Below are 12294 nucleotides of genomic sequence, written 5' to 3'. Positions count from 1 at the left end.
TGATTACTCTCTACGTTGAATAATTACAGTCAAGACGTGCTAAACAGGCTACAACTCTTGTGTTTAGTATACAGCAAAGTCTAACATTATGAAATCATTTTACCTGTGTCCCCCTTCTTGCATGAACATTCGTCAATACCACACTAGAATGAGAAAGGACCTACGAGTTGTGAATAATGTTCTAGATAGTAATATTTTTCTAAGACAAAAAATGGAATGAATTGCCTAAGAGTGTTGTTGAAAGTAGCTATGTAGTCATATTTGTGATTTGTATTGTTTTGCTATAATATTGTTTTCCAAACTTTGCTCTTCGTCCCTTGATGTTTGCGTTATTTGTATATCCATTCCTCCTTGGACTCAAGTGAGTCGGCAGAATTTAGAAATAAATTTCAGAAGTGTAGCTGTCTACCACAACAGACAATATAATGAAACCTGGTTCGAGATGAAGTGCTGCTGCTCCTAATTTGGTTATCAGGCTCGTGACTGTACTATTGAATGTTCGGGTTGTTGCCCTTGACTGGAACAGCAGCTTGCATTAATACCATGCTCCTAGTCTTCTCACTGTACCTTGCAGTTAAAAAATGTTTTAAGCAAGAGCATGTGCAAACTTCATAAACTTGGCCACTGAGCAATCATAAAAACATATTTTCCAAATCAATATGGTTGGCCTTCTGTGCTCTGAATTGATCTGAAATTGCCGTCAAGACATTGAATGAAGAAAAGGCTGTTCTTTACCACTACTATCTATGTAATTCTTTGGCATATTGTCAATCCATATTTATTTTTAAGTGAAAAGCATTGTTCGGCTAACCTGTCTTGTTTTCTTGGTGCAGCATTGATGCATTCCAGCTGTCCAGCAAATGCAGATGGTGCAGTTAGATGAAGGATACCGCCACTGCTGCAGCTCCTGTGACTATGAGATGGATCAACTGTGATCTGAAGTGTCTGCCACAATCCGTACAGCCCAGTGTCTCTTTGAATTTCATTTGTGCCCTTGGAGCTTCTTGCAAACATTCAAGCTGAAGCAACATTTCCATGCTTGCACATACAAACGGCCATTAGAGCTCACAAAAAGCTCGTTTAAACCAATACCTGTGCATCCACACAGGTGAGATGCCATTTCATTGCCATTTATGCCCTCAGAGCTTCATGGAGGAGTCTAGACTGAAGAAGCACCTGTGCATCCACAGCGACGAGAGGCCGTTTCACTGCCCTTCTTGCCCTCAAAGCTTCAAACAAAAGAATGCTCTGAACCAACATCTGCGGACTCACACAGGCGAGAGGCCATACCAGTGCCCTGCGTGCCCTCAGAGCTTCTCACGAAAGAGTATTCTAAACCGACACCTGCACACCCACTCAGGCGAGAAGCAATATCAGTGCACTGCATGCCCTCAAAGCTTCTCACATAAGGTTAATCTTATTCAACACCTGCGCATCCACACAGGAGAGAAGCCATTTCAGTGCCCTGCATGCCTTCGAAGCTTCTCACAAAAGGCTAATCTTAACCGACACCTGCGCACTCACATAGGTGAGAAGCCGTTTCAGTGCCCTTCGTGCCCTCGGAGCTTCTCACGAAAGAGTAGTCTAAACCGACATCTGCACACCCATACAGGCGAGAGGCCATATCAGTGCCCTGCATGCCCTCAAAGCTTCTCACAAAAGGATTATCTTACCCTACACCTGCGCATCCACACAGGAGAGAAGCCATTTCAGTGCCCTTTTTGCCCTCAAAGCTTCTCAGCAAAGAGTAATATGAACGAACATCTGCGCACCCATACAGGCGACAGGCCATATCAGTGCCTTGCATGCTCTCTTAGCTTCTCACGAAAGATTACTCTTAACCGACACCTGCGCATCCACACAGGTGAGAAGTCATTTAAGTGCCATTTATGCCCTCAGAGCTTCTCACAAAAGAGCAGTGTGGACCAACACGTGCGTACTCACACAGGTGAGAAGCCATTTCACTGCCCTTCATGCCCTCAGAGCTTCTCACGAAAGACTCATGTGACCCGACACCTTCGCATCCACACAGGTGAGAAGCCATTTCAGTGTCCTTCGTGCCCTCAGAGATTCTCACAAAAGACTCATGTGACCCGACACCTTCGCATCCACACAGGTGAGAAGCCATTTCAGTGCCCTTTGTGCCCTAAAAGCTTCTCAGCAAATAGTGATCTGATCCGACATGTGCACACACATTCACACAGGCGAGATGCCATATCAGTGCCCTTTATGCACTGAAAGCTTCTCACAAAAGTCAACATTGAAGGTTCACCTGCACTTCCACTAATGTGAGAGGCCGTTTCAGAGCCGTTTATGTCTTGAGAACTTCTTGGGGAAGTCTGCATAAAACTGACACCCACGTATCCACACAGGCGGGAGGCCATTTCAATGCCCTGCATTAACACTGGGCTATCCTCAAGTCCTGACTGAAGGTTCACTTGTGCATCCACTCAGCGAGAGGCCGTGTCAGTGCTCTTCATGTTGTAGGAGGTATTTGCGGAAATTCGCACTGAACTGCACTTCCGCTGATGTAAGGGGCTGTTCAGCGCCCTTCATGTCCTGAGAACTTGTCGTGGAAGTCTGTACTGAAAGGACAGCCACTCGTTCACATAAAGTCCTGAGTGAAGGATCACCGGTTCATCCACTCAGTGAGAGGCCGTGTCAGTGCTCTTCATGTCCTCAGAGTTATTCCGGAAGTTTGCACTGAACTGACACATGCAAAACCCACTTAAGCAAGAGGCCCAACACAATGGCAGCCCCGCAAACCCAACCCCACGCCTGAGCAGTGGGAGGCCTTGCTGACTAGCTCGGACCCTCGTGATAAGCAGCAACTGGTGCAGCAGGCCCAGGAGACAGCAAGATGTACAGGAGCCCTGGACTGAGGGCACTTCCCCGCACAAGCAGAAACACCTGCTTGTATTTTTTTTTTCAATAAATGTTTTTCCACCTCCTCCTCCACTTAAGCAAGAGGCTATTTCAGTGTCACTTATACCCTCAAACTTCTGTACATAAAAGCCACCTCAATAGGCACCTTGCCATCACAAGTGCACCTGACCCTGTGAACAGCACATTTTAGTTTTTGACTGGCTGCACAGTAAGGTGGGAACTTTTTCTAGTTGAAGCACAACATTGACACCGGGAATAGGAAAAGCAGACCTAGACAAGGGCTAACTTTTAACTATTTTGTTAAGAGAATAGACATACTGGGGGTTCCATGAAGAAACTAAAAACATGAAAATTAAGAAGAAACAAGAATTGTGCACAACTTGGCACTGATGCGCATCATATGTACTTGGGAACGTAATTTAGTTTGGCAAAAGATGCACCGACACAACAATTGCACATAAACTCTGTGTACTTTGAATTTTTTTTTTTTTTGGGGGGGGGTCAACGATTTCTTGTGTGCGCTGGCTTGGGGTCCTGTACATTACTAAGCTTTAATGAAAATCGAGTTTGCACTCACATGGGCTGGTAGTTCTGATCTGTGTGATGCCAGCATTGTTCTTTTTCATAATGTAAACATGTTTGCACAAGCGCTCATCTAGACATTGCTCTGTCTGGCCTATATACGACTTGCCGCATGAGAACAATACAGTAAACAACACCGGTCGCACGTGGTACATATTGCTGTCAATTGTTGAAAACCAGACTCGGAAAAGCTTGGTAATGTACAGGCTTCGAAGCCCGACGCGAGAGATCCTTAAAGCAGGAAAAAATTCAAAGTATGTAGGGTTCATATGTAAGTGCCGTGTCAGTGCACCTTGTACCAAAAGAATCGACTTTCCTCAGTACACGTGTTTCACAGCAACGCTGACTTGTACACACTTCTCATTGTTCCTTCTTGCTTTTCATGTTTTCCTTAGTTTTTTTCATGGAAGCTCGGCATATATGTGTGCATGAATCTTTGAAAGTCTTTTCACTTTTCATTATTATAATGTTTAAGCTATTTATTGTCTTGCATGCAAGCACTTGTTTGCTGCATTGAAGTATTTAACTGCTCATTACTAAATTAGTTTTATAAGTTCTTCTCAGTGCACTAAGTAAAATAGATTGGGTTTTGCTAATTACTGAAATTTCAATACTTGCACTAATAGCTTGTAATGTTAAAATTCCTTTGCATTTGTTATGCTGAACACTTCAGGAGAAATTGAGTGGCTATTTACTATTGCTATGTAACGCAGTTAAAATAACCTTTTCTCAGGAATGGAAATTATGCAAATATCTGCTTTTTTTTTATTTCTACTATGTTTCCACTGGTTTCAGTGATACCAAATGCACTGGAAATCCTTTTGCTAGCAAAGATCTGTGCAGACCTTTGAGAACTTTGAAAATTGCTTCTTAACAAAACATTGTTCTCATGTATTGAAGGCCCTTTAATTTCTATGCATCCTTAACCCGTTCAGTGTCGTTTTTAGTGGCGGGTAATATAAAACAAACAATTATTTATTTTCAGTTATTTGGAAGATGAAACTCTACTCCTCACTCTACTGTTTTAATTTTATATATCCCATCTTTGGCTCATTCTGATGCCCACGCTTCTTCAGTAGGCTCACTGTGTGAGGGTAAAAAAAAGAGGCCCTTCTATACATACACAAGATGTGGCAAAAACACACAAGAGTGGTGGTTGTGCGCTGTGGCATATTTAATGTGCAGTCGCCACGGTTCGGGTGCCACCCCTTGCATTTCAGACGCATGCTTCGCGCAGTGTAACCACGCCCATCAAGGAGCATGTTCTGCAGCACGCTAGCAAGAATCCAGACTGAGACAAGCCAGGGAGATGAGAAATATGCTTCTAGAGGCACACAACAAATGGCACAATTACCTCAGATCTTGCCAGCTTCACGTTACTACGCACATTTGATTGGAGAGTGGAGATCATATGGGTATGTCAGAGTGGCATGGTGGGACAGAAACATGGAAACGTACCTGTACATCAATGACAGTGAAAGGATTAAAAAATGCTTAAAATGTCACTTGATTTACTATAGCTTCCTAGGGACACCTTGAGTAATCAAGGTGTGTAAATGTTTGGCGCAACCACTGAGCCATAGCTCCCACTCCAAAAGCATAATCTGTACCGGGATGATAGATTGGAATATTGAGGGTTAGAAACTGCAAAGGCTGCAGTAGACCATTTGTTAATTCTGGCTGACTGGTTTTCTGCCTCCCAGCCAGGAAGAGTACCTTGCTGAGGCTATGGTATGTACGGGTGAACCTTGGCTGACTTTCTTGCAGAACCTTTAAAACCATGTTTATAGTGTGAATAAGTCTCCCAACTTCACAAAGAATTGTGGGCCCCTGAAGTGGGGTTGTGCCAAAGAGCTTCAAACGTAAAAGAACCTTCAGTACTTCACACCATGAAATCTGCCTTTGCCATAGCAAGACGCGTTAAGAGTGCCATTGATCCCAACTACAAAGCAAAAAAACGCGTCGAGGACATGCTGGTTGAAATACAGTGAACAGAAGAGCACGAAACTCTTCAGAAAAAAGAAAATTTACAGTATTTGCGATGTCAAGTTAGAAAGAGATTTGTTAAATGAAAAAGACAGTCATTTTAGATGCATTGCTTGACCAAGTGGTCGCTGCAGTTAGGCGCATAACATTAAAAAAAGTAAGCAACGGAGATAAACACAACCACCTAGTTCTCACCTCAATCGAATGTGTTTGCATGAAAGTCACGTTAGCTTTACTCAGCTGTCCAGGCAGTCCATTTGTTCTGAACTCAATTAGATGCTTCAAAAGCCAGCGATATGGACATAGCTCACATACCTGCCATGGTAAACTAAACGTGCGGAGTGCTGATAACATCAATATAATTTGGACAACTGTGCAAATGCGTTCACAAAATGTCATGCCTGCAGCAGTCTGCACGCATCCTATTCTGTATCATGTGTAATGTTAAAAAAGAAACCAGGTAATCTAGGCAGAACTTAAAAAAATATATATTGCCTCACAGTGTATAGAACACATGCATAGTTTTCAGGTGTAAACTATGGCAAAGCAATTCACTATTGCATCTGTGCGCTATCAAGACGATGGGAGATGTCAGTATGGCCTTGCTGATGTAGCGCTGCCCTCCACCTTGCCTTGCTGCAAATGTTTGGCTTGGAACGAGGAATATTTCGCAAAAAACCGTGCTGCATAGCCACATTCTCCTGGGGCTCCTGACTCTTCCAGTGCTACATCTGAGCCAATTGAGGTAGGCTTTCTTGACTCTGGGGAGGAGTGCCCGCTGAATCCCACAGGCTTTCTTGTAGAAGTGAAGTCAAGATCAGCTAGCACTGTCCATTTTGCACTCCTTGCTTTCTTTCCTGACCAACTGACCACGGCGGCAGTCTTACCGGCGACGCAGCAGAGGGTGCCAAGAATCTGGGTCTGGACAGGCCGCCATTCGAATCTGAACCTGGCAATGTTTAACGCTAGAACGTTATCTAATGAGGCGAGTCTAGCAGTGCTATTGCAGGAATTTGTGGGCAGTAAATAAGATACAATAGGGCTCAGTGAGGTTAGGAGGACAAAAGAAGCATATACAGTGCTAATAAGCTGGGACGTCCGGTGCTGCTGGGGCTTAGCGGAGAGACGAGAACTAGGAGTTGGATTCCTGAATAATAAGGATATAGCTGGCAACATGCAGGAACTTTCTAGTATTAACGAGATAGTGGCAACTCGTGAAATTTAATACGAGGTACAAATTGAAGGTCGTACAGGTCTACGCCCCTACATCCAGTCATGACCAGGAAGTCGAAAGCTTCTATGAAGATGTGGAATCGGCGATGGGTAAAGTCAAAACAAAATACACTATACTGATGGACGACTTAAATGCCAGGGTAGGCAAGAAGTAGGCCGGAGACAAGTCAGTGGGGGAATATGGCATAGGCACTAGGAATAGCAGGGGAGAGTTATTAGTAGAGTTTGCGGAACAGAATAATATGAGGATAATGAATATTTTCTTCCGCAAGCGGGATAGGCGAAAGTGGACGTGGAGGAGCCCGAACGGTGAGACTAGAAATGAAATAGACCTCACGATATGCTAAACCTGGCATCGTACAATGTGTGGACGTGCTCGGCAAGGTGCGCTGCAGTGACCATAGGATGGTAAGAACTCGGATTAGCCTAGACTTGAAGAGGGAACGGGAGAAACTGGTACATAAGAAGCCAATCAATGAGTTAGCGGTAAGAGGGAAAATGGACGAATTCGGGATCCAGCTACAGAACAGGTATTTGGCTTTAACTCGGAAAGAGGACCTTAGTGTTGAAGCAATGAACGACAGTGTTATGGGCATCATTAAGGAGTGTGCGATAGAATTCGGTAGTAACTTCGTTAGGCAGGATACCAGTAAGCTATCGCAGGAGACGAAAGATCTGATTAAGAAACGCTGATGTATGAAAGCCTCTGACCCTACAGCTAGAATAGAACTGGCAGAACTCTAAGTTAACAAGCGTAATCCGGCTGACATAAGGAAGTATAATATGGATAGAATTGAACATGCTCTCAGGAACGGAGGAAGCCTAAAAGCAGTGAAGAAGAAACTAGGAATACACAAGAATCACATGTATGCGTTAAGAGACAAAGCCGGCAATATCATTACTTATATGGATGAGATAGTTCAAGTGGCTGAGGAGTTGTATAGAGATTTATACAGTACCAGTGGCATCCACGACGATAGTGGAAGGGAGAATAATCTAGAGGAATTTGACATCCCACAAGTAACGCCGGAAGAAGTAAAGAAAGCCTTTGGAGCTCTGCAAAGGGGGAAGGCAGCTGGGGCGGATCAGGTAACAGCAGATTTGTTGAAGGATGGTGGGCAGATTGTTCTAGAAAACCGGCCATCCTGTATACGTAATGCCTCATGACCTCGAGCGTACCGGAATCTTGGAAGAATGCAAACATAATCGTAATCCTTAAGAAAGGGGATGCCAAAGATTTGAAAAATTATAGACCGATCATCTTACTGTCCGTTCCCTACAAAGTATTTACTAAGGTTATCGCAAATAGAATCAGGAACGACTTAGACTTCTGGCAACCAAAGGACCAGACAGGAGTTTGTAAAGGCTACTCAACAATAGACCATATTCCCACTATTAATCAGGTGACAGAGAAATGTGCGGAATATAACCAGCCCTTATATATAGCTTTCATTGATTACGAGAATATGTTTGATTTAGTCGAAACCTCAGTAGTCATGCAGGCATTACGGAATCAGGGTGTAGACGAGCCGTATGTAAAAATACTGAAAGATATCTATAGGGGCTTCACAGCCAGCGTAGTCCTTCATAAAGAAAGCAACAAAATCCCAATGAAGAAGGGCGTCGGGCAGGAAGATACGATCTCTCCAGTGCTATTCACAGCGTGTTTACAGGAGGTATTCAGAGACCTGGATTGGGAAGAATTGGGGATAAGAGTTAATGGAGAATATCTTAGTAACCTGCGATTCGCTGATATTGCATTGCTTAGTAACTTTAGGGACCAAGTGCAACGCATGCTCACTGACCTGGAGAGGCAAAGCCGAAGGGTGGGTCTAAAATTAATCTGCAGAAAACTAAAGTAATGTTTAACAGTCTCGGAGGGGAACAGTTGTTTACGATGGGTAGCGAGGCACTGGAAGTGGTGAGGTAATAAATCTACTTAGGGAAGGTAGTCAGCGCGGATCCAGATCCTGAAATAATCGGAAGAATAAGAATGGGTTGGGTGCGTTTGGCAGGCATTCTCACATCATGCGCAGCAGGTTGCCATTATCCCTTAAAAGAAAAGTGTATAACAGATGTCTTACCGGTAGTCACCTACGGGGCAGAAACCTGGAGACTTGCGTAAAGGGTTCTACTTAAATTGAGGACGACACAACAAGCTATGGAAAGAAGAATGATGGGTGTAACGTCAAGGGATAAGGAGAGAGCAGATTGGGGTGAGGGAACAAACGCGAGTTAATGAAATCTTAGTTGAAATCAAGAAAAAGAAGTGGACATGGGCAGGACGTGTAATGAAGAGGGAAGATAACCGATGGCCTTTAAGAGTTACGGACTGGATTCCAAGAGAAGCTAGCGTAGCAGGGGGTGGCAGAAAGTTACATGGACGGATGAGATTAAGATGATTGCAGGGACAACATGGCCGCAATTAGCATATGGCCGGAGTAGTTGGATAAGTATGGGAGAGGCCTTTGCCCTGCAGTGAGCGTAGCCAGGCTGCTTCTGATGATGATTACCAGCTGCGGACAGGCCACAAGGACCGTCGGCCTCGGATCCGACGGCCAGCGAGCAAGGCCTGTATACCATTTCCCAGCGATCGCCAGCTCGCCTGGCTTGCTTGTTTGGCTATACCGCCGGCGTAAGCGGCAGAAGTGGTCCGAGTTTGTGCGTGCCACTGGCTGCTCAGAATGGACCCCGCTGAAGAGCAGCCAGATTTGTTCGTTTCAATTCGAGCGTGCCTGGTATAAAGAGCACCGGCCAAGCTTAGAGCAGTATATTCCACCAAGACTGCGCACCCCCAAGCCTGATGCTGTGCCGACTTTTACCTCGCTTTGTGTCTTGCTTCGGAGTATGCTTCATTCCGAAAGCGCCCGCGACGAATGGATCGTACTACACTCTAAAAAATGTTTGCACCCCTTGGGGTGTATATCTGCGACACCGATAATCATCATCTACCTTGAAGCGTTTCCTTTCTTGAAAACGCCGCGCCCGCTACTTTCCTGTCGGGAATGCCTTGTCATGCTGATAACGCGCATGCCGTTCGTTACTGGAAAGTTCCGGGCTCGCAGCATTGTCTGCCATTGGCGTTTTGTTTGAGTAACGATCGCAGTGGAAATTGTAACACTGTGGAAGGATGGACTAAATTAACTTCTTTAATTAATCAATAATTACTTAATTTCTCTACCCTGAATGCTACATAGTGCGTCACAAGAATGAGAGGGATTCTATACAATAGGCGGAAATCGCGATTTTGAAGGTTGATGGAACAGCTGGTCGCTGTCCTTGGAATGAAAGAACAAGTGCGCAAGTTTGTAAGTGAGCGTAAGACGTGGAATACAGATGTAGGCATCTGTATCACGATCGGAGTACTTGTTGCGCGCGATAGTTAATTGGCCGGCCACGGTGCTGAATTTTGCCACGCATGTCTTCACGGCTGGCATATTCATGCGAAACAGTGCAGGCAAGTTTCTCGGAATAACGAAACTTTTGGCTGATTTGTTAGGCCGCTGCCTATATGCATGTGATCGGATGGATGAGGTTGTGATGCTAATAAGATCACGCTTAGGTCTCAGGTTCCTGTAAAGATCGAAACATTTGCGCTAGTTCACTATTGCTCGTTCGCACTGGTCCTATTGTTTAGTATTAGTAATGGGGAAAGTTTGTCTTTGTTGACTGCTAAATTTGTGCCACGCGCCCGCCCTCGCTGATTAACCGTGTCACTTAAGTTTCGTGTGCCGTTTTGTTTCAGTAGCCAATGACCGATACAAACTATGTGCAATAAATTCTTTCTTACATGCCGTGATGTACCGACCTAGGAGCGCCACGTTTGCGTGCTTACAATTGATTTACAGCGAAGCGCGCAGATTCGCATACATTTTTTTTTCTTCCCTCTATGCCAAAACTCACCCAAACACGTGACCACTGGGACCCTGCGATGCGAGTGTGTTGATCTGCCTGTGGACGGTAAATTTGTGCGCATAGTCGGCTTCACAGCGCCGCGACCGCCTGAGCGCTAGGTCCGCTTATGCCGGTAGTTCCAGGTGCTGCTTTGTTTTACATTGCAGCGTTCGATTGTTTGGCCGGTTTCAGGTAAATATTTTTTTTAAAGGAGCCCCGAACCACTTTTAATGGAAGTCGAGAAATGCATATTTGAAGTTAAAATGCACTGTTTCAGAAACGCCTTGCCGTAAAAATGCACTTCGATAAGTTTAGCAGAAGCGGGGTTATTGGCCATCAAACAACCCCTTTCGCGGTGCTTCCGTTCCTTCAATGATTCCCACTGCGAAGGCTGCGGTGGAGTGGGGCGTGCCCATAACGCTCCGCCTACTGAACGTCACCGTGGCGCGCAGTTCAAATTTGATGTCGGACGTTCACGTAGACGGCAGTGCTTGAGATTTCGGCGCCTATGACGCGCCAAACACGGCGGTCCTCAGCGACCCGTAGGGCGCTCAGCTAGCGGAGTCGTCGCGGCCACCCGCGGCGACCGCGGTATCTACGCGACGTAGCAGACCGCACCTAGATGCAACTGTATTGCATGGGAACAGCGTTTGCATTGTGCAGGACAGGGCTTGGGCGCGCGATTGCGCTCGTATGCTCCAGTCTGGCCGTGCTAAGTGCGGGGTGCGGACCGGTAGTAGCTACATCGAACCTGCACATTTTAAAGCGCTATTAATAACTCGATACGAAGCGAAGTGTGCCAAGCACAGTAGGTAGCGAGCGCTGGCAAGAGTGCGTGTGGTCTGATCTTAAATTTTGCGTAGTTAAAGGCTAATTGAGGGTTAAAAACTAGTCTAAATTAGTAAGACCCGACGGGTACAACACCGATATGCAGAGTGGCCAAAGTGGCCACCGTAGCCCTCCATAAGGAAAGTAACAAAATCCCAATAAAAAAAGGCGTCAGACAGGGAGATACGATCTCTCCAATGCTATTCACAGCGTGTTTACAGGAGGTATTCAGAGACTTGGAGTGGGAAGAATTGGAGATAAAAGTCGATGGAGAATACCTTAGCAACTTGAGATTCGCTGATGAAATTTTTTTAACAACAGTAATTTTATTCAGATAATCAAAAATGGTATGCCAAAACGTCTGGATCCTTAGCCATAGGCTAGTTATGGATCCATGCAGTTATACAAAGAAAAAGTAAACGATTCAGAAACGAGCACAATTATTTGTTTTGGATAAAACAAACGAAACAAGAACATAAAAACGAAAGAAGGAAATGCAGCCAAACAAAAACCAATAATGCAAGGCGCAGACCACCGCAGGAGGGACAAAGCCACGGCCCCCGCCTGCTCGGGCGCGCGCCCTTTCCCGCATGCCGAGGACACAGCCATCGGCGGCACCCAGAAGCGAAAAGGCCCAGTTTCTGTCCAAACTGCTGTCACCCACGACAGGAGCTCCACACCACCAGTGAGGCAGCACGCATCGGAGACAAGACCCATGGCCTCCCCCCCCCCCCCCCCCCAGCGCCAGCCCGCACACATACATGCCCGCGACAAGAACACATGAAACGGCCACACAAAAAGAACCGGCCGAACACCCGCGACTCCAGCCGTCAGCAGAACGGCAACATGCAACTATCATCCACTCAACGCAGCGAGAATGCACAC

The 12294-nt window shown here is 45.6% G+C and overlaps 1 protein-coding gene across 2 annotated transcripts in view; it reads left to right on the top strand.

The window, feature by feature from the left end:
* The window catches only part of LOC135899337 (zinc finger protein 84-like), a 30712-nt gene extending 27749 nt beyond the window's left edge, over positions 1-2963 (top strand). For both annotated transcript variants that reach the window (XM_065428578.1, XM_065428587.1), the window contains one exon: positions 834-2963. In XM_065428578.1, coding sequence (XP_065284650.1) covers positions 1114-2238 — 1125 coding nt within the window. In that variant the 5' untranslated portion in view covers positions 834-1113 and the 3' untranslated portion in view covers positions 2239-2963. The remainder of the gene's footprint in view (positions 1-833) is intronic.
* The last annotated feature ends 9331 nt before the right edge of the window (positions 2964-12294 follow it).

The sequence above is a fragment of the Dermacentor albipictus genome, chromosome 10 (genome assembly GCF_038994185.2).
Source record: "Dermacentor albipictus isolate Rhodes 1998 colony chromosome 10, USDA_Dalb.pri_finalv2, whole genome shotgun sequence".
Classification (NCBI taxonomy): domain Eukaryota; kingdom Metazoa; phylum Arthropoda; class Arachnida; order Ixodida; family Ixodidae; genus Dermacentor; species Dermacentor albipictus.
Note: the sequence above shows the minus strand (reverse complement) of the source record. Positions and strands in the feature narration are given on the sequence as shown.